At 31.3% G+C, this 22,583-nt stretch overlaps 1 protein-coding gene and 1 long non-coding RNA gene across 7 annotated transcripts; one reads left to right on the top strand and one right to left on the bottom strand.

Moving 5' to 3' along the window:
• Nucleotides 1–13,046: 13,046 nt before the first annotated feature.
• LOC114385465 (sulfate transporter 1.3-like) lies at nucleotides 13,047–19,574 on the bottom strand. 6 transcript variants are annotated; one of them, XM_028345558.1, is made up of 15 exons: nucleotides 19,287–19,574; nucleotides 19,115–19,169; nucleotides 17,093–17,444; nucleotides 16,963–17,011; nucleotides 16,673–16,880; nucleotides 16,343–16,517; nucleotides 16,168–16,233; nucleotides 15,956–16,069; nucleotides 15,568–15,684; nucleotides 15,357–15,483; nucleotides 14,863–15,149; nucleotides 14,574–14,764; nucleotides 13,886–13,971; nucleotides 13,730–13,806; nucleotides 13,060–13,643 (listed from the first exon to the last, which is right to left on the bottom strand). In XM_028345558.1, the coding sequence occupies exons 3-15, from the start codon at nucleotides 17,426–17,428 to the stop codon at nucleotides 13,500–13,502; spliced, it is 1,977 nt and encodes a 658-aa protein (XP_028201359.1). In that variant the 5' UTR covers nucleotides 17,429–17,444; nucleotides 19,115–19,169; nucleotides 19,287–19,574; the 3' UTR covers nucleotides 13,060–13,499. The 6 variants fall into 6 exon arrangements, with proteins under 6 accessions (XP_028201358.1, XP_028201359.1, XP_028201363.1 ...); XM_028345562.1 differs by lacking the exons at nucleotides 19,115–19,169; nucleotides 19,287–19,574 and adding an exon at nucleotides 18,066–18,149; XM_028345561.1 differs by lacking the exons at nucleotides 19,115–19,169; nucleotides 19,287–19,574 and adding an exon at nucleotides 18,058–18,145.
• On the top strand, nucleotides 13,537–17,051 carry LOC114385467. The gene is made up of 2 exons (XR_003660877.1): nucleotides 13,537–13,663; nucleotides 16,315–17,051. It is a non-coding gene; the product is annotated as an uncharacterized LOC114385467 (long non-coding RNA).
• Nucleotides 19,575–22,583: the final 3,009 nt, after the last annotated feature.

Here is a 22,583-nt window from a genome sequence, read left to right as displayed (position 1 = left end):
GAGTCAAAGGAAGCGCGAGAGAGTGGAGGGAGAAATGAAAGGGCTTTCAAAGGAGCGAGGCTAGGGATTTCAAATTAAAGTACACGAGACAGTGAACAAAAACAACGTTTTTATATATAAACCCGGCGTTGTTTACGTTCCCCTAGTACATTCTAAGGCGGTTCCGTAAAACCGTCTTAGAATGTGTGTCATAAAAAAAATTATTCTTCTTAATATTATAAAACTGCCTGCGCTTGACATTCTAAGGCGGTTATGTATAACCGTCTTAGAATGTGCGTCATAAAAAAGTAATTTTTTAGTAGTGAGTTTCCTTACAAAGGAATAAGCTGGATTCATGGAAGTGGGTGCTCAATCAAGCTGGGACATATTCGGCTAAAGTTACTTATTTGACCCTCTGTGATTGCCACTTGGCTCCCACCAAGGATGATGTCTTGGCTCATACCTTGAATCTAAAAGTACCTCTGAAAATAAATTTTTTTCTTTGTAGACTTGTTAGAAACTGGCTACCAAGTGGAGATAATTTATCCAAAAGAAATATGGATGCTGGACTTGATGATTTTATTTGCCTGCTCTGCAAATACTATGAAGAGATTGTAGCTCATACTTTGTTTTGTTGCACTTGCACGAGAGCCGAGGGTATTTTGGAAAAGTTGTTATACGTTGATCAAACTCAACATAGCACTGCCTGGTGATGCACAACACTATGTAGGAGATCTTGTTCATGTGTGGTTATGACTAAAGAATTTGGATCCCTCTTTCTCTTACTCATATGAACAATGGAGTGTGAACCCAGGTGTATATGCTTGGTAAAATGTCTCGTGTGTGTGCAGGTTGGTGTTGGTGGATGCAGAGGATGAGCACGGTCTCCCTGGGCAAAGGAATGCATGGATGAGGAAGTATGTGGTGGTACAAATTTTGCATAGATTGCACCTCACATGGGATTGGACGTGGCTAACAATTAATGCAGCATGAAGGATAGGAGGTGAAGAGAAGTGTGGGGGTCTTAACTATGCTTGTCACGTTGTAATTATACCATACTCATTGGTTTTGGATAACAATACTTATGTTATGAGTATGTGGTTATGCTATATTTATGTGTTGTCAGAGCCATAAAATGTGTTATAACCATGTTCCTTGATAGTTATAATAGATAGGAAAATGCATGACTGGTTGAGAGTAAATAAGTTGGTGAACGTTCTTCGTATGTACACACCTTTGGTACCAACGGAAGGGGTGGGAAAAAAACTGAATTAAACTAAACTGACACTAAACTAAATTCAACTGATAAAAAATAATTGAATTTTTTTCAATTTCAAAAACCTGAATTGCTTCTAAATTAACAATTAACTGAACTATGAACTAAAACGAGAACTAGTTCTTAAAAAGACTCAAATTATGTGACAACATTTACTCTCGAATTGTGTCTCTGTCATAGGTGAGTTCATTCCCCTTCCTTATTCCTTTTATGTCTTTATTTTATCAATTAGTAAAGTAGCACAACCTTCAATGGTTGAATTCACCCCCTTTTCTATTCATCTTTTTTTTTTATTGCTTAACTATACACCAAAACTTGTATTTTTGCATTCATCAAACTACCTAATGTTTGATAAACTTACTTTTAATATCTGACAAAAAAAACTAAATTGTAATATCATTTTTTAGGAGAGGAAAATGTTAATATCAAATCCTTGGAAAAGTGGTAATTTATTTTAAAAGCTTTGATTATATTTTTGTATTTTAAATGTAATAAATATTTTTAATGTTGGAGTATTTAAAATACATTAATAAAAAAACGTTTCCTTTTCATAGAGGTTTTTAAAACAAACCATCCTTAAAAATAGTTCAAAATAATTCAGAATAGTTTGAAGTTATTTAGAACAATTCAGAACAATTTAGAGTAATTGAGAGAACAATTCAATTCGAATCGATTCAGACTAGTTAAAAGAACAATTCAGTTCGAATCGATTCAAATAATTTGGTTCAATTTGTTTGAACTATTTTACAATACAATCCAATTCTAAATAATTGGTCATACTTTAGTTCAAATTTGAATTCAAGAGTCATAACTACTTGTATCTTTTTATATATATAATACTATGTTATTTGCTAATTAAAAAAATAAAAAGACTCACTATTTTTTCTTTTCCTTCACTTTTTTCCTTTCCCTTTTCTTTTCTTTTCAACTCTTCATGCTTTTTTCTTTCCTTCTCTTGTTTTCTTTTCATTTCCTCTTGTGCTTGTTTCTTCTCCTCTTTCCGTTCTTTTATCTTTCTCTCTTCCTCTTCTTTTCTTTGCTTTTCTTCTTTCTTTCTCTTTGGCCTTCCTCTCCTCTTCTATTCTCCACTTTTCCTTGAGTTTTGTTTTGTTTCTTTTCTCTCTATCCTTTTTAACTCTTCTCTGATTTGGAAGCACATGTTGGCTGGTAAATATGAAACTAATTAACGATACTCAATAAATAAGCCATATATATATATATATATATATATATATATATATATATATATATATATATATATATATATATATATATAATTTTTGTGAGCGTAAATTCTTTTATCATTGGTTACAGTTTTCTTGTTCCAATGTTTTGAAGTGAACTCACATCTCATTTGCTAATTGCTACTCCACGATTTGGAGTTTCTACTGTCTTCTTTTATCGGTTAGCCGTCCAATGGGCTGCACGGTGAGGCACATCGATCCACTGTTCTAAATGAAATCCAATGGTCTTTTTGTATCATTGTTTTAAATAGCAGTTGGCAATTTTAATAACTAGTTTTCGGATGTATTTGATAAAAGTTGGGGCAGTGGGGATAATTTATTTTAAAAAATAAATCTAATAAATCAATATGTAAATAAATTAATAATAAATATATAAAAAAAGTGAAAAAAGAAATAATGGATTTAAACATATAAAAATAAGAGGTAGAGATATTAAAATAAAAAGATACATTTATTTCTCTTCACATAAAAGTAAGGGGTGCAAACATATAAAATTAGAGACTATAAAATATAAAATTGACACACATATAGGTGAATTTATTAAAATGAGAAAATGTATTTGTTCAGCCTCAATTTCATACAAATTCCTCCGGTATTGATAAATAGCCTATTTAGCTAGTTCATGAATTATGTATTAGTTGACAATTTAGTCCTTACATTTTTCAAATCACCAATTTAGTTAATAAATATGCAAATATTACAACAAAATTAGTTCAACAATTAAGTATACGATAATTTGGTCCTTAAAATATAATACTTAATGTTAGAAAGGTCATGAAATTATATTACTTTTTGATAAATTAATCCATGACATATAATAAACAGATGGACTAATTTGTTATAACATTTATATATAATTTGTGGACTAAATTAGTAATTTAAAAAATGTAGAGACTAAGTTGTCGGCCAATATATAAACTTCTCAAGGGAGCTGTATAAAAAAATGATTTTACTTCCTAGAAATTCATTTTAGAATTAGCCGTAATATATATTTTATTATTATTGCAAAAAGTTATCTACTATTAACAAGAACAAGTTTTTTTTAACCGTGTGATGCGCAGGATAAAAAAAGAATTTTAGTATTTTAATTTTATTTGAATTTTATTTATTTATTTGTGAAAATGAGCCTAAGAATCTTTAACTTTTACTCTATTTTTCCTATGATTAAATATCCAAATTTATATGCATGGGAGTAAAATCTCATGAAGTAAAAATTAATATATGTTATAAATTTTTTATACTGTCAAATTAAAAAATAGTATGCTTAGATATACAAATATAAATATCATCTATAAAAAAATTATACACATTAAATTTAAATATAAATATTTAAGAATCTCTTGATATAAAAAAAATAATAATTAAAAAATACCAAAATATATTTATTTTAGTATGAATATCCATGCTACAAATGAATATCAATATGACTTAGCACAACATACTAGAATATATAATAGTTTAAAATATAATTTTATATTTTTTTACCAGTGAAGGATGGATATAAATATGGATTAACATGACATTAATAGATTATATAATAGTTTAAAAATATATTTTTTATACTTTCAAATTAAAAAAATTAAGGATGTTTTTATATAAAAATAAATATAAATATCATTCATGTAAAATTTACATCCATTAAATTTAAATATAAATATCTAACAGACTCTTTAAATAAAATAAAAATAAGAATTTATATATAAAAAATACTCCAATGAATTTGTACTAGTGTGGATACCCATACTCAATGGTGGATCTAGAAAATTTTGTTAGTGGAGACAAAAAATAGCTTATAATATTTTCATAAAAAAATTATATTTTTTTTATAAAATACATAATTTCTATAAAAAAAACTCCAATTTATTTCATCTTTTATCTCTTATAAAGTTTTACATTTAATTTATTTTAAAAAATATCTTATGGAGGAAAACTCATTTTTTATGGGGCAAAAAAATTATTTAATATATTTTATACAAGTAAAAAAATAAAGGACTTTGTGTGGACAATTGCCCTCATTCATCTTAATGTACATCCACCATTGCCGGTGTAATGAATGAATATAAATATGGATTAGCACAACATAAATAGAAGATATAATAATTTAGCAAATATAGTTTTCATAATTTCAAATTTAGAAATGAAGGATGTTTTAACATAAAAATAAATTTAAACACCATTCATATAAAAGTTGTATAAATTAATTTATTTTCATCATTATTTTTAATAAATTTAAGTTGTATACATTAAATTTAAATATAAATATCTAAGAGCTTCTTAACATGAAAAAAAATCATGCCAAGGGTGCCTATTTTAGTTGATCAAGCAAGGTGTGTGAATGTTGTAAATCCTCTGGCACTGTGTTCGATTCTTAATTTGTGCTCATGCAATTTGTTATATACAACTTAACTTGTTTTAAATTTTTTTAATCAATTATTCAAATAAAATATTTTAAGAATGCAAAAAAAATGTATTCTATTTCTTTTTAAAACATTATCCTACAAAGATATTTGTTTTTATACATTGTTTAATTAATATTGTTTTTGTTGATTGTTGGATGATGGACGATAGAGATAGGGTGGACAACAACGTTGATCGTATGGTCTAATACTCTTGTCTTCTTATTGGTCGTTCAATATCCTGTAATATGATGGAGCATCTAGTTGCATATAAGGGAGCGTTCAAACTGGTGGTTCATCATATCAACATAGATTGTGTTGTAACTGTAACTTTTTTCTGTTGCAACCATTTTTTGTTAGACAAATCGTTGATGTCTCCTTCTATATTTTGAGTTTAGTGAGCTTGAGAGTGTTTTGAACTCTTTCATTGTAAATTATGTTATTTGTAATAAACCTAACAATTTTATGTGATATCTCTCTTCTCCTTCAATCATTTGAACTTCCCTATCTTGATAGAATTTCTCAAATCTTCCCAACAAATAGAGCTTCAATTTAAGATCAGTTCCACATCTATTTTGTGGTAAATCAAGTCATCAGTGATCAACCATTCTGTTTTTTTATCTATTTGTGTTGTGTCTTAAAGATTCTATCAAGAAGATGGCCAACACAATCAAGATGGAGAAATTCACAAAGAAAAATAGCTTCAACATTTGGCACATAAAGATGTGAGCCTTCTTGAAAGAACAAGGCATTTGGGCTCCTTTCTCTAATCGATCATTGAAGATCGGTAAGCCAGTGTTTGAGTTACAAGAGAAAAAAATGCATTCGTTAATTCTCTTATCTCTGTCTGATGAGATTCTTTATGAATTTTATGAAGAATTGGTTGAAGTTGGGCTTTGGCTCAAATTAGAGAAACTCTTTAGGATGAAAACAATCTGCAATGATTTACTTCTAAAAAGGAAATTTTTTGGCCTTCGAATGAGGGAAGGCATGTCACTAGAGGAACATCTTGATGAGCTAAACTATATCCTGATGGAGCTAAGCAACATTGATGTCAAGATGGAAGACGAAGATCTGACAATGATTTTGTTAACCTCTCTTCCTCCCTACTATGAGAATTTTGTTAGTTCTCTTAGTGTAGGCAAGGACTCCATTACACTTGAAAAAGTCCATTCCAGTCTTTATTCTAGAGAGCTTTGACTAATGGCGTTTGGAAATTGTGATGAAGCCTTTGCATCTAGATTATTGATGAATGATTCTGCTAAAGGGTAGAAGAAGAAGAAAGGCAAAGGTGACAATAAGAGCAAAGTTGATCCTAAGGACATCTGCAACTACAGAAAAGAACATGGTTGTTGGAAGTGAGATTGTCCAAGGAAAGCAAAGAATGACTTTATTGTTGCTCTTGTTCAGAATGACTCTTCATTGGAAAGAGATTTAGTTCTGGCTATTGGTGAACAAATACAACAACATTTTGAGCAATGGGTACTAGACTCGGGTTGTTCTTATCATATGTGTCCACACAGACATTGGTTTGTGACATATGAGAGGAAGTTTGGTGGTAAAGTCCTCATGGGTAACGATGCTACTTGTAATTTTATAGGTATAGGTTTTGTACAAATAAGAATGCATGATGGAGTTGTTAGAACCTTAATTGAAGTTCGTCACATTCTAGAGCTTAAGAAAAATCTTGTATTTGCGGGTGTCATGGATTCGAAAGGTTTTTCTTGTTGAGTTGAAGGTGGAGTTATGCATATCAAAGGGAAAGGGAAGTTTATGGTAATGTAGATAACCAAGCAAGGAAATTTGTACATCTTTTAGGGGTCCACTGTGACAAGCTTTGTCTTTGTTGTTCACAATCTAGAAGCCATGTGTCCAATGGCTCTTTGATAATTCTTTATGGCATCTGCGGCTGGGCCACATGAGTGAAAAAGGTTTGCATATTATAAGGTAGCGAGGTTTTCTTGGAAATCACAAGGTGGAAGCTCTTCAGTTTTGTGTGGATTGTGTCTATGGGAAGTAGCATCAAACGACGTTCCCAAAAGTTGTGCACACAACAAAAGCCATGTTGGATTACGTCCATTCTAACTACTGGGGGCTTTCAAGAGTTCCATCATTGGGAGGAGCAAGGTATTTCCTTTCCATCATCGATGATTACTCTAGGATGAAATGAGTATTCATGATGAAGCAGATATTTGAAGTTTTCAAATTTTTCTAGCATTGGAAGATTCTTATGTAGAGTCAGACAGGTAAGACAATAAAGCATCTTAGGAGTGACAATGGCTTGGAATTCTATTCTACTAAATTTTGTAGAGATGAAGGCATAGCAAGACAGCGTACTGTACGCTATACTTGACAACAAAATCGAGTGGCTGAAAGAATGAACAATAACTTGTTGGAAAGGGCATGCTATCCAATTCATGATTTAATTGGAGTTTCAAGGCTGAGGCAATCAGTACAACATGTTATCTAGTGAATCACCACCATCCATTACCATAGACTTCAAGACCCCTATTAAGGTATAGTCTAACAAACCAACTAAATACTCAATGCTAAAGGTGTTTGGATGTCCGACATACTATCACGTAAATGAAGGTAAGCTGGAGCCCAAAGCTAAGAAATGATTCTTTATAGGGTTTGGAGATGGAGGCAAAGGATTTAGAGTTTATTCCCCATCTGAAAGAAAGGTCATTCTAAGTAGAAATTTCATCTTTGACGAACTCTCTATGTTGCATTCTAAATCTGATGAAGATTTGTACAAGACTAAGAATGTCACTAAGCAGGTGGAGTTTGAGAGCTCCATAATAAAAAACATTAGTGATCAAAAGTAGTTTGAAGCACCTTATAAGACTGATCAAGATCTTCAAATGCATCCTCAACATCGTAATTCAACACTAGTTAAGGGGATGGACTGGATGAGTGAAAACCATCCAAAGCAGCCGAAAACCACAACACCTAGAAAGTCACAAAGGCAAATCAAAGCTCCTGAAAGATATGGCTTTGATATAGTGTCTTATGCACTACAGGTAGCAAAATAAATCAATTCAGTCGTACCAACAAGTTAATAGGAAGCAATTTTTTATTTTGAAGCTGAAGAATGGACGATGGCTATGAATGAACAGATGAAGTACCTTTAGGAAAAAAAACTTGGGATTTAGTTTAGCTACCTAAAGTCAAACAAGTAGTGAGGTGCAAATGGATCTTCAAGAAGAAATCCAGATCGTCCATCAAAGAATTCATTCATTATAAAGCACATTTAGTAGTTAAGGGTTACAGTCAGAAGGAAGGAGTGGACTACAATGAGACATTCTCTCTAGTAGCTCGACACACCTCCATATGTGTTTTGCTAGACCTAGTGGCAACTCTAGACATAGAGTTAGAGCAACTAGATGTCAAAACTACCTTTATCCATGGAAGACTAAAGGAAGACATTCTGATGCAATAACCTAAAGGTTTTGAGGTGGAAGGAAATGAAAATTTTGTCTATAGATTGAAGAGGTCTCTTTATGGACTGAAGCAATCACCAAGGTAGTGGTACAAGAGATTCAATAAGTTCATTGTCTCTCATGGATACATCAGAAGTCTCTACGAATCATGTGTTTATCATGGCAAGGTGAAGGACAATTCCCACATCTATCTACTACTCTATGTGGACGACATGCTCAAAGCATCTCAAAATTTGTTAGCAATTCAAAAGTTGAAGTCATTACCTAGTAGTGATTTTGAGATGAAGGACACGTGAGCTGTTGAAAAGATTCTAAGCATGGAGATCAAGAGCGACCAAGTCCAAAAAAAGCTTTTTCTGTGTCAGAAGAAATACATTTAGAAAGTGTTGAATTGCTTTGGGATGACATCCATCCATTCATCTATCTAAACTCAATACTACCCATTAAGAATCAGAGAAGAAATACATGTGTCGTGTTCCTTATACAAGTGTTGTAGGCAGTCTTATGTATGCTAGGGTATGCACCGGACCTAGCACAAGTAGGTAGTGTTGTGAGTATGTATATGGGTAATTCTAGAAAGGAACATTGGCATGTAGTGAAACGTATATTCAGGTACCTTAAAGGTACAACTAATATTAGACTTGTTTACCATGGAGACATGTCCTATGCTTTCCCAGGTTACTCAGATTCTAACTATGTTGCAGATTTGAATGCAGGAAGATCTGTGACTAGTACGCATTCATGATTGACAACTCTTTTGTTCATTTGAAGTCAACACTTCAGCCCCTAGTGGCTTTATCCACCACAGAGGTAAAGTACATGGCTCTTGCAGAAGCAACAAAGGAAGGAATCTGAGTGCAATCTGTTAGCCAAGGATCAAGTCCATCATGAAGTTCTTTCATCCATTGAATTGTATGCAAACATTGAGCTAAATACGCTTCCCACCCCAATTCCTCATGAACCCCATTATTATTCACATCCCCAATCCAATTTTTCACATGTATCAAATGCAACCCATCATATAATCATGTCGATTTCTACCAGCCGACATTAGATTTAACCCAACCATAAGTACATGAATTGCAACAAACCACATCTCTCTTTTACACAACTTCTTTCTACACCATTTTTCACCAATTTGTTAGCCTCGCAATCATTTCATCTTACTAAGGATCAACCTCATGCATTTCAGAGTACTCCTGAAGTAGATCTTATCCCATTAACTCAACCAAATGAGCCTGAATTTGTAAAGTTCAGCTTACCTGACGAAGAACTCGGCTCCTTTAGTGACGACGAAGACAGAATTTTATGCAACCAATCCCATGAAGAACGTGATGAATAGGCTAATCTTATACCTCCATCAACAATTGTACCAACATACCACATGCTAGCACAGATGCATAATGTTGACCTTGAATCTAATTTTCAAGATTTTGAATACAGTCATACGTTGGATCACATAGAAGTCCAACATTTAGCAGGAACCACCCTCTTTGAAGGGATGCATTTTGAAACCAAAGAAGAAGTTCATCATGCTTTGCAATAATATCATGTGAGCAAAAGAGATAATTACAATACCAAACTGTCAAATCCAATAAAGCTAATTGTCAAATGTGATGACGATGCATTTTGAAAAGGCATGTCACACTGCAAAATGGTCTTTGTTTAATTTCAGATAGGTATGCGTCAATCAAAAGTGCCTACTCAATATAAGATAGTAGGTGGACACCAAAGAATTCTATGAATGTGTTCTAAATTTGACACATTTCACAAAATTATATGAGAACGTACAAAAATAATGACATAAAAAACTTATTATTAACATGGGTGAGCGTCAAACTTTTTTTCTCTATATAGTAAATATTACATAATTTTGTATTATCCGCAATATTGAAATTGTATGTTTTTAACTACTCAGTATATGTAAGGACAGAGACTACTTTCAACTACTACTACAACAATTTTAGGGAGGAAGCAAATGGTGAACGAGTCATTAATTGGCTTAACTAAATTTCACGAGAAAAGTGAATTCTTGCATAGGATGGAGGTCGACGATAAGGACATATAATCACCAATTTTGCTGAGTCAATCAACTCACTATTCAAGAAAACAATGAATATTCCAATAAGTGTACTAGTCAAATTGAGTTATCAAAGGTGTAATAACTTATTCAACCAAAGAGGGAGAGAAGTCACAACAATGATTAGATCTAACCATGTTTATACAAAAATACTAAACAAGGCTATGGAAGACTCACAAAAAAAAGGCCAACTCTCACTATATTCTTGAGTTTGATCAATGCAATACACGATTCTTAATGCAAGAGACAATTAATCCAAGAGAGGTACAACCAGGTTGAAATTTTAAGATTAGGCTAGATCAAAGGTAGTGTGATTGTAGTAAATTCCAAAAGGTGTACATGCCTTGTTCGCATGTTGTTGCTACTTGTAAGCATGCTCACCATGAGTATAGGGCTTACATAGATCCTCTCGTATACACACCAAAATGGATATGAGAGAACCAAGTCAACAAAAAAGATGTTCCATGTGTCACAATCCAGATCATTCAAAAAATAAATTCCCTCATCATGTTGGAAGCTCAAGCCAACAACGTTAAAAACAAATTGTTATATTGTTTGTAATTCTATTCTAATTCATGTTAACTTAAATCCTTTTTTTAGTTATAGTAAATTTGCGGGTTAAATACAAATTTTACTAACTACAAATTAATTTTTATTTTTAGAAATGCATAAGAAAATACAAAGGAATAACTAATAAAAGACATAAAAAATAATTATAAAAACAAAAAAACAATTAAAAATTATCAATTAAAAAAAACTGCATTAAGAAATCGGTTATTGGAGAACCAATTTCTTAATGTTAAAAAAAAGGGAAGATATGAAATGAGTTTGGAGGGAACTCATTTCATATAGTGAACAATAATGTGTATCATTTGGATAAATAATTTAGAGTTGTATTATTTGGATATTTTTTTTGTATTGGGGTAAAACACGGGCGAATACCTTTGTCTTATATTTTAATTGATTATCCAAAAAAAAAATAATTTGCATGATATTGTTAATCATAATGCTTTAAAGTTAATTTTATATATCATTTAATTACATATTAGTATCAATTTCAGTTTGAGAATACCTTTCTCTTATTTTTAATTTTTTTTAATTGATTATCCAAATAAAAAATGTTTTAATTTGCATCATATTGCTAATCATAATGCAAAATAATATAAAAAAAATTAATTGATTATACTATTTAATTAATTTATTGATTAATTTGAAAAGCAAATTTATATAATTGATCTAGCTAAAGTTATTGAGAGTAGTTTTGTAATACGCCATTCCTTATTATTTTTGTACATTACCAGGCCTTTGCCAACAACGTCATGACCATAATTTCTATTTTTGATCCATACACACTCATCGCAAAGATTCTACCATCTTAAAGAAAATACCAACAATAAAAGAAAAAATATCAATTTTAAAATATTGTTACCTATGAAATTTATAAGGACATCCTCTATCACATATGTAAAACTGAAAAAAAAAGAGGAATAAAAATTATTACCTAGGGATTTTACAAGACATCTTCGGTCACAAAATTTATTATTATAAATAAATTGTAGATTTAAGTTCATTTGTTTTTGTTCACTCAATATAAATTAAAAAATAATAATTTTGTTAAGATAGTTTAAATTAGACTTGTTATTAAAATAATTTTTTAAATAAATGAATTAAAAATATCAGCGCACAATAACATTATGAAATATATATATATATATATATATATATATATATATATATATATATATATTATAATTTAATGAATTAAAATTTAAATTATATTTCACCCGATAAAAATTATAACAATAAAACTTTTATTCATTGATAATAAAAAAATATAACTGAATAGATCACGGATTACCTTTTTTTTTACAATTAAGTGTTAAATCTAACATAAAAAATGCTTTTTAATGTAAAAATATTATCTATTTAATTATAAACTGGAAATGTAGATTTCAAAAAGCATAAAATTTATATATCATGTTTATTTATTTAAATTTATATATCAAAATTTAAGTAAAAATTTATTATTTTGAAATACAAAATTATAAATATAATTATGATAATTATAATATAAAAATATTTCTATCATTATAATTTTATCCTTAAAAAGAGAAAAAAAGTTAAAATTATTATTTTTGTCTTAAAATATGAAAAGAAAAATATTTATTTTTCAAGATAAAAAAACTACATAAAATTACTCTTTTATCTTTAAAAAAACAGGAAAATTTAAATTACTTATATATTTTCCCTTCTACTTTTTATATATATAAAGATATAACAATAATATAATATAAAGGTACTTTATGGCAATTGTTAAGCATGTTTTATACATGTGTATGTGAGTAAGATGTTGTGAAGGTTTTTAACTATATAATAATAATTTGCACGTTCTAGAAAGTATGCTTGCATGAATGTGGCGCGTTTTGCGACTCTGTTCGACATACAAAAGCAAAAATCACATCGAAATCTAGCTCACATCAAAAAATGAAAAACATAATGTACCTGCTACATTAATCTTGTCTTGCACTACTACCACTATTCCTCTGTCATCACTACAATTGCTTAAAGCTGAAACCAAACCTCACTGCAGCAAGAATTACATTCACAAGATGGAAGAAAAAGAGAGAATTTGCAAGAAACGTGGAATGAAAACTTTCCTTTGTGAATCTACAATTGTCATTCAGTACATATAAAGTGGAAAAAACAGACCATTTCCAAGGTAGGAACTGGAGCTTATAATACAAAACAAGAAGAGAAATTTCATATTGAGAGACACTTGGGTTTTGATAATGTGGACATTCCAGTGAAAACAAACCAAGGCCTGAGTTAATGCTCATTGGAGTGCACAACAAGCGCACCTTTACATGTAACTTTTTATTTTCACTTATAGAATAGGGACCCCAAAAGCACTAACTAGCACAAATTAAAGGCCACTAGTAACAACTTTTTGTAGTGACCATGCTCTCTTGACAAAGGTAACACAGCTGAAAGCCACAGGTTGGTCTCTACCACCCCCCAACTTCATTACTTCACCTCATTTCCATGTCCACTATGGCAAAATCACATTTTCCAAATTTTTTTTCAAGGTTCTTCAGCCAGCTTTGTTGAACAGTATGCAACAGCCTCTGCAACAGTGAGGAAGATCTTGTCCTCACCAAGCAAAGTAGCAAAGTTTGATGTGTGGAGCTTGTCTATTACTATTGGGCCAGGGTTTGCCAGAACAAGCTGGTCAAAGAGGTGCTTTGGTAAGTAAGATAATTGTCACAGAATATATCATTTAGAATTGCTAGAGTAGATGGTTTGATGTTTACCTGAACATCTCTCTTCTGAAGACTTCTAAATAACTCTTCGAGGGCATGGATGCCACTGGTATCGATGTCGGTAACGGCTGCAATAAAAACATGATTAAGAACAATTGAAATTATGCACTTACTAGAGGAAAATGTGACAAGGGAAAATATACTCACGCGACATCTCCACCATCAAAAATTGAATTCTTGTTTGGTAATCTCCTTTCACTAGTTCTTCCTCATCCATCAGCCATCTTAATATCCTGCAAGAGAATAGGTTATTGACAACAGAAATAGGTTTTAAAATTCCCAAAACAGAAAGAAATAGATTGTGAAGTTATTATTTTAGAGTAATAATGTAAATGAGAAGGGACAAACATAATTTATTTCTGTAGAATAGCTTGAAATTCAATTCTACAAGAATGAATTTAAGATACAAATCCTCCAAAGAGTAATGTAGCTACAGATAGTCTAACTATCCAATTGGTTCATTCAGAATTATTTTGTTTTTGAGCGTGTCTTTCCTGTTTGGAATCCAAAACTAACCTCCCTTTATATAAGCTATAATGGCATGCATGTTTAAAATATCATAAAGCTAAACAGTTCACATAAGATATTTGATACTGACTGGGTTTATCCTGGTACATTAACATTGAAACTTCATATGACATGTAACAGATCTAGTGATCCCTGACATTTTCAGAACAATATAATATTTCTCGTATCATTTTAGATTATTGAGACAAAAAGCTTGAGAAGTAGACAACTGTATATAATGGATTCTTTCATTTCTATTCAATATAGACATCTTGATAAAAGTTATAATCTGTTAAAACTTAAAAGTACAAAGAAGGAACAAGTTTACCTTTCTTTAACATAGTTGGAGTTGGAAAAATATATTGCAGAATCAACTCTAATAATCAGTACACCAGGAACCCTTGTGGCTTCAGGGTATTGTTGGATGTTTCTGTAGACAGTAGTCCTAGGGATCTTCCCCAGAATTGCAGTTCGTGGCCTTGTGACTTGTAATAGGATCTTTGCAAAGGATATAGAGACCTACCGCAAAATTATCCAAGTTAATAACACCACCAATCAGAAACCACATTATCATCATAGAGCATAGGATAACTGTGCTTTGGACTCTTGGTACTTACTGCAATTAAAAGTCCTATCTCAACCGAGGCAAAAACAACCCCAAAAAATGCTCCCATGCAAGCAACAAAGTCAAATTTATCAATCTTCCATATCAAAATTGCTGCCTTATAATCCACAAGGTTGATGACAGCAGAAATGATTATTGTAGCAAGAATGACATTTGGAGTGTATTTGAAAAGAGGTGTGAGGAATTGTAAGGTTAAGAACACCACAACAGACATGACAATATTAGATACTGCAGTTTCACAGCCAGACATGAAATTTACTGCTGAGCGAGAGAAAGAACCTGTAGATATCAAGAGATTAGTCTATAACCTATAAAAAATTAGTGTAGAACCCACTTACATGCATTTCCTTGATAAATTATGAAACAAATTACCACAAAATTGTTAGAGTAAAATACACTTAACTATCCCCTATAGTTTATCCTTTTTGTCCCTTTTTCTGCAGTTTTAGTATGATTTATAGGCTTATAGCAGCTAAAAGGAATTACCGGTTGCTACATAACAAGAAGTCATTGAACCAACAACATTCATAGCTCCTAATGCCACCATTTCTTTGTTTCCATCCAGTTGATAATCCTTCATAGAAGCAAATGTTCTTCCAATTGCTGTGGCTTCCTGATAACCGAAATGTAATGGTTCATAACAACACATAAAAGTAACCGGCATTCATTGAAGATAATAGTGTCAATGTTTGCTTACAGTCAATGCTATCATGCCAGCCACGATGCCAATTCTGAAACCTTTCCCAAGGTAATCACCAGTAAAATAAATTTCCTTGACAGATGAAGGATTGAGCCCTTTGTCTATATGTTTTACCTTCACACATCAATAAACAAAAAAGCTTTACTACTGCTGCAACTAGTACTGTTTCAGTCTTGCAGCACTCAGTGTATTTTTTAACTAGCATATTTTGGGGAGAAAAAGCAATTTTTCTTGTAATTTTCTGAGAATGCTTTTGCAAAGAAAGTAAATATTTCCCAAACAATAACTCCACCAAACATGCATTTAATCATATGACTACAGTTACAATCTGCCATATTCAGCATCAGGAGGGTAATATACTAATATATATTATATATATACTTACAATTGCAACACCATGCTTGTCTGCACGGATTAAGAATACAAAAAGGGTAGAGAGAATAACAGATATCAATGGGGCAATTGCTGGCACCCAAAAGAATTTCGGGTTCTTCTTTCCCTGATGCATATCCATATATAATACAATAATGAGAAAATAATTTACAATATTCATAATCTGTTTATGGAATATGTAGACAAATGAATTGGTGTGCTTACAATATACTTAGCATACAGAAGAAAAGCCAGAAAGGAAGCTCCAATTACTATAGTTTGCCAATTCCACTGCAATATGTTAGATATTAATCAGTTTTAGTATTACAAGCATCTTCAGAATAAAACTTCTGTAAAAAATATTGTGTGCAGGTATAGAGAGGAAAAAGAGAAAGCATACTCCATGATGGGCTGATGACAGCACTGAATGAATCACAGAGATAACATCAGTTTTCTTTGTGAACTTTTCAATCCCAAGGAAGCCCTTGAGCTGTTGAAGGGTAATTGTGATGGCAGCTCCCCCCATAAAACCAACAATTGCAGCATGAGAAAGGAAATCTATCAAAAATCCTAACCTGATCAAAAGATCCACCCAGCCAGAATGTCATCAAGGTGTATTAAAAAGTAGAGCCTTTCATTAGAGGATGGTAGCAACTTGCCCATGTACAAGGCAGTCATAAACATTAGTGCTAGGAAGATTTATGCAATCCCTCTAGTCAAAGTAGCGTACCTTAAAATCCCAAGTGTTGCTTGAGTAATCCCCGCAAAGAAAGTGGCAGTAAAAGCAAGTCGTCGATAGTCTACTGGATTTGCAATGGGATCAATCTCACTCTGAAGTAAAGTCCCCAGCAAGAGAGAAACCACTGCCACCGGTCCTATTGCAATGTCACGAGAACTACCCATGACAGCATAAATCAGTGGTGGAATAAAGCTGGAGTCTGCAAAGGAAACAAAATCTCAATCCAATATCCAAAGTAAACACATAGGCAAACTGAGCTGTTTATGAGACAAGAGTCTTACACAATCCATACTGTGGATCTAAATTTGCAAGCTTTGCATATCCAATGTCCTGTTTTTCAAGATAAATATTAGAATCTACCATTCTATTATTCTTCTAAAGCTAAAAATCAGCATTTTAAAGCAAATTTACCTGAGGAATGCAGAGACTAGCGATAGTTAGACCAGCAATAAGATCCCCTCTAAGTTTTGTGAGATTATAAGTTCTCCCCCAGCCAATTATGGGGAAAATGGCTTCAATTCCAAGGACAAGCTTCCGGGACTTAGATTGATCCTTGAAGGACCGCAGAGGATCATCCGCGAAAAGTGTTTCTTTTACAGTGGATTGGAATTCCTTGAAAAGGTTTTGTCTTGGAGGAATTCCAACCTTGTGGACATATGGTTCCTGACCATGTGAAAATGACAAACTTCTTGCATCCATCTCTTTAGTTTCAAGATTTTCATCAGCTGGATCACCCATTAAGGACATCAACAATGACTTCCAGCTGTAATACAGTGAGGAAAATTTTAGTTCCTTGAATGAGTGATGGAAACAGATTAACTGCAGCATTGAATCACAAGAACAATATGGTTCATGTTGCAATCAAGACAGGCTCCTACACCCTTCTATGCTTGTAAATTTTGTTTCTGAAGCATACCATGATGCTTGCAGCTCTAGTGTTCAACACAAAAGTGAAGCAAATCAAAGACACAAGCACCTTAATTCTGTTACTAACTGAGCAATAATTCATAAAAATTTAATTTAAGAGGGAGAAGATGCAGAGAGAAAGGTGAAGGTCACTGGTTGAAACAGTGAAGACTTGTTGAACAGAAAGAATGCTGTTGAAGCTTGTTTGGATTATATTACTTCACAAGTCAAATGCTAAAGTCAAGCTGAAATAGAAAACGTACCACAATAAGGTGTGAACCCTAATCACATACATGTCAGTGTCATGCATGACTAAGAAAAAGAAAATAAATTAAAACAGATCAATGTTTACTTCTAACCAGACAATCCATGAATGTTAAATTCAGGTGCGCATGTAATGCAACAATCAGTAGTTTGCTTCATAAGAAGAATGGAGGAGAAAGAAATATATAGTATGAGAAGGTACTGACTAGCATACAGTATCTAGCAGCTGCTACAAATTAGTATAACATTATTAAATTATTTGACAACTTGCAATGGCTGTGCTTATTCAAAAACTAAGGAGTCCAAAAAGTAAAAATATAGAAAGAAGTTGAACTGTGGTCCATCACAACTAGCTATAGAAATAGAAGCCTTTGTGTTGGTTTCCTATGTCAAACGTCAAGATTGATTTAATCAAACAAAGACTCGGGGTATATTAAGGGTCTACCAGCATGTGGGATATAAACAAAAGAATCTGACAAATCAGTTAGAAATTTAGGGAAATTGATAGTGAAATTTAGTGTTGAGTGATGTGTAAGATTGTGCATGTTCAAATTACCTTATTTTACATATAAAAGCTTTATCAACCAAAAACCTAATGTGTGTCGTTAAGTTAGCAACACATACTGAGTATGTGAGAGATGAGACCTAAGTTTGATTCCTGTAGGAATACCTCGAGATTCTAACAAAGAGCCAAAAGTCCTAATCATGGAAGTTACAGAAAAATAAAGCAAAAGGTCTTGAAACTCTACATACAAATTACAAAATAAGTTAACCAAAGACACATTAAGTTTCATAGTTTATTCCTATTGACACGTAGTTATCAAATATCATCTGTTAATTATGCTGTTTCCCAGGAACAATAATCAAGGTTATTTAAAAATGACATTCTCGGAGAAAAAATATCAAAAGGGAATCAAATTCTTAAACCTTAACGAGTTCTAGAACCCACAAGTTCCACCCAACGAAATAAAAAATGACAACCAGAATCACGTTTGACCGTTCAACAGAATCATCACAGTCTACCATTCAATATAAAATAACATGTAGTAAGATACACAATCGTTAACGTGGCGCCACAACATTTTACTTTTAGTGGTCACTTTATATAAGCACATACATACAACGGAGAAGAATTGGACACCTCCTTCAATCAAAACAAGACAGAACCAAAACATGATCTCTTTTTCAAACCCTCAAGAGCCACTAAATGTCTATTCAAAAATCATATTAAGTTTGAAGAATAAAGTCTAAGTTAAAACTCACCTCTCCTTCCTATACTTCTCATGCAAACCATTGAAAGTGGAGGATCAGTCTCACCCTGTCACAATTTCGTCGAAGCACAAATTAATAATAATACAGAAAAATGATCAAAAGCACAGTCCAGAAGGGAAGAGAAATTTTTTTTGTGTATTTTGTACACATAAAAAGAGAGTACCCGGAAACAGTTATAGCTTGGTTTTCAATTCTCCACAATCGATGGTTCTCGTGTGTCTTCACCAAAAGATTCGATTTTAATTTTGAAACTATGAAAACCATTGATCAAACTTGGCACCAAAATTAAAAAGAAACCATGTAGCCCAATCACTGTCCGGGTTCTATGAGTATTATCTCGTTACAATTGTTTCCTCTTTTTTTCTCCTTCCAGGGAATGTTTGGTTGCCAGAAAAATTAAAAAAATAAAATAATCGAAAAGAGAAAAAAGGAACACAAAATGTGACACCATGTCTTTATATGGAAAAAATTGAGATTTGAAAAGGTACTTCTCAATTCTCATGCATAATAGAAACATAACATAGCAAATCTCAAAACTTTATGATGTTTTTTAATGTCCAATGTTATGAACAGTTCACAGGTACAGACACACTTGTTTGTAGGCTGTGGGGTAACCAAAAATTGAAAAGTCAAAAGTACCAAAACTCTATTCCTATGTTTTGCATACGTTTGTTTGATGATGCTTTTGTGGGTTTCGCGGATGACCCCACACGTGCAATGCTATGGGAAACGGTTGAATGTGGCGGTTTTCTTTGGCCACATTCATTCGAGTTCCACCTTGTGGGGTACCATTTTGGCGTCGCGAGTTTTCTATCTAAAGTAGAAAATCACAACAAAAACACGCACTTTAATTTCATTTGTTTAATTTTTCTCTCTATATTTGAGAACCATGTATTTGTAGCATCATGACATGGCATATCTGTATACTGTGACAAAGGTCATGTATTGAATTTAATTAAGATAAACTAAAGGGGCCTATATGTTTCCTGATAAAAAAAATTGACTGATGATTGAGAATATTTAAATAAATTTTCTGAAAATCAAAAAGTTATATGATATTTTTTTAGTAATATATTAAATGAGTAATATGATATTTTTATTATAGTAAAAAAAAATTAAACTCGAGAAAGTAAGATGTTGAAAAGTGGAAAACTAGTTAAAAAATATTCTTTAGAAACATCCTTACCTATAAATGTTATCTTTTTAAAATGGATATCAAATATGAAAAATTATAAAAGTGTGTTTGGTTTACATTTTCATATAAAAATAATGAATATCAAATGGATATCAAATATTCAACCTATGATTCTTGGAAAACAAAAATTTTCCCCATTCCAAACATCCCCTAAATGAAAGGCTAAAAGATCATTTTGGTCTATTAATTGTTTTTAATTTTTTTTATTTTGGTTCTTTATGTTTTTAAAGTCTCATTTAGATGTATATATGTGTGAATGAACTCAAAATGGTATTTTCCTCCGTTACATAATCATGTGATATTAATTCTATTATGTTTTATGGTGATTCATTTTTTGACTATTTAAAATCATTGAAAATTCTTGTATAAAGCATTTAATAGGCATTAAACAATTTAATTGGATATATGGGATAACAATTTTTTACGATTTTTAATTGCTAGAAATTGTTTAATACCTATTTAATGTTTCACACAAATAACTTTTGTCAATTTTGAAACCTAGAAAAAGTAATAAAATAATAATAAATAAATATCACATTCTCATTTAATGGATGAAAAGATCATTTTAGGTTCATTACCAAACATAAAAGACAAAAATAAGACTTTTAAAATATAAACGACCAAAATGAAAAAAATGTGAAAACATAATAGACTAAAATTAGTAATATTTTAGTCAAGGTATAAAGGTTTACATTGTCATTTTTAACAGTCTTTTTATCATTATTGATAAATATTTATCAATATCCTTGAGATATTAGTTAAAGAAATAAAAGGGAAAACTTTTTTTTTTATTGAGATGAGTAAAGATGTGCTCCCCTTTAATTTTTAGTTGCACTCCATATAATTTTTAATAAATATTTTTTTAATTCCTTAATCAATATCTTTAGGAAGACCCTAATTAATCAAAAAGAATAATTTTAATCCTTTCACTATAATTATTCAAATTAATGTAAAATTAATTTTTAAATTAACAAAATTAGTCAAATTAATGTAAACTTCTAACAATATTGGGTGACATGAATTTTTTGAATTTGAACCCATTATCCTATGCTTTAACGCCAAGAAAAAAATCACTAGGATACTAATTAACTTTAATATATGTCTAAAAAAATATTACATTAAATATGAAAATGTTCCTATAAACTGTCATTTTTCATTTTTGTTTCCTCGTAATTTTTTCTTTCAACTTGTCTGTCTAAGTTCATTTTTTTCATTTTTATCATCCATCATTATTAAAAACTATTAATGATAATATCATAACATGACTAGTTAACATAATATCATTTCATCAATGTCACATAATATCGGTATCATGTCAGTATAATACTACGTGACATCATTAGAATTAAAAAAAAAAATACAAGTACTAAATATGAAAAATAAGCTAAAAGAGAAAAAAAATAAAAAAACAAATACATGGACTAAAAAAATAACATTCGTAACGTAAACACAAACTAATATTGAACCGTTTAATATCATGTGTAAATGTAATTTAAAATTAATATAAATAAATAAATATAAGAAGCAATTAATTAAAAAATATTATGCATAAGTATTAAAAATTGTTTGATGATAAAACTTTTAAAATAGTTTTTACTTTTTATATTGTTTTAGTTGCCATTCGGTGGAATCTTGATGATGTTGGCCAAGATTGCGGTCGCAAATGGTTTTTTAAAACCTTGGTTTTGACGCACAGCGGCATTGAAATATGTGGGCTTATCAGAAATTAATTTAAGGGAGGCCTCGTGATATACTTCATCAAGATGATTGTGTTGCAAAATTGATTTGCAATGGTTGTAGGGCTGTAGCTTGATGACATGCAGTGAAGTAATAAGACATATGCATGCTTGGTACATATATATATATATATATATATATATATATATATATATATATATATATATATATTATGAGCATGGCTCTGGGTTCAATCTAACACTTATATGTGGTGGTTCTATAAATGAGAGGTGACCCTAGAACTTGAAGTTGATACACGTGGGTGGTGAAAGCTTCTCGATATATGATTTCAATCAAGCTCGGTGTATGAGTGATGACGAGCCATTGATTTAACAATGAAAATAAAATTTTCTTTGAAAACATCCCAAAATTCTTATTTGGGGAGCTATTATTTGCAAATAAATATGAACATACTTGCAGTTATTATTTTTAATAATTTCTAGGATTTGGAGTTAACATTTACAAACCTAATTAGGATCTGTGATTGATTTTATTAGGATGTGATTTAATTTATTTTTTGGGTTTTAT

The sequence above is a fragment of the Glycine soja genome, chromosome 14, assembly GCF_004193775.1.
Source record: "Glycine soja cultivar W05 chromosome 14, ASM419377v2, whole genome shotgun sequence".
Classification (NCBI taxonomy): domain Eukaryota; kingdom Viridiplantae; phylum Streptophyta; class Magnoliopsida; order Fabales; family Fabaceae; genus Glycine; species Glycine soja.
The sequence above is the reverse complement of the archived record's forward strand: the minus strand, read 5'-3'. Positions and strand labels throughout refer to the sequence as shown.

Coding starts and splice junctions, on each gene's coding strand:
- LOC114385465 (XM_028345557.1), bottom strand. CDS start 17,509: ATGCTGCAGTTAATCTGTTTCCATCACTCATTCAAGGAACTAAAATTT. Junction 16,881..16,962: donor AGATCCACAGTATGGATTGT/GTAAGACTCTTG, acceptor TTTCCTTTGCAG/ACTCCAGCTTTATTCCACCA. Junction 14,765..14,862: donor AGATAGGACTTTTAATTGCA/GTAAGTACCAAG, acceptor ATTTTGCGGTAG/GTCTCTATATCCTTTGCAAA.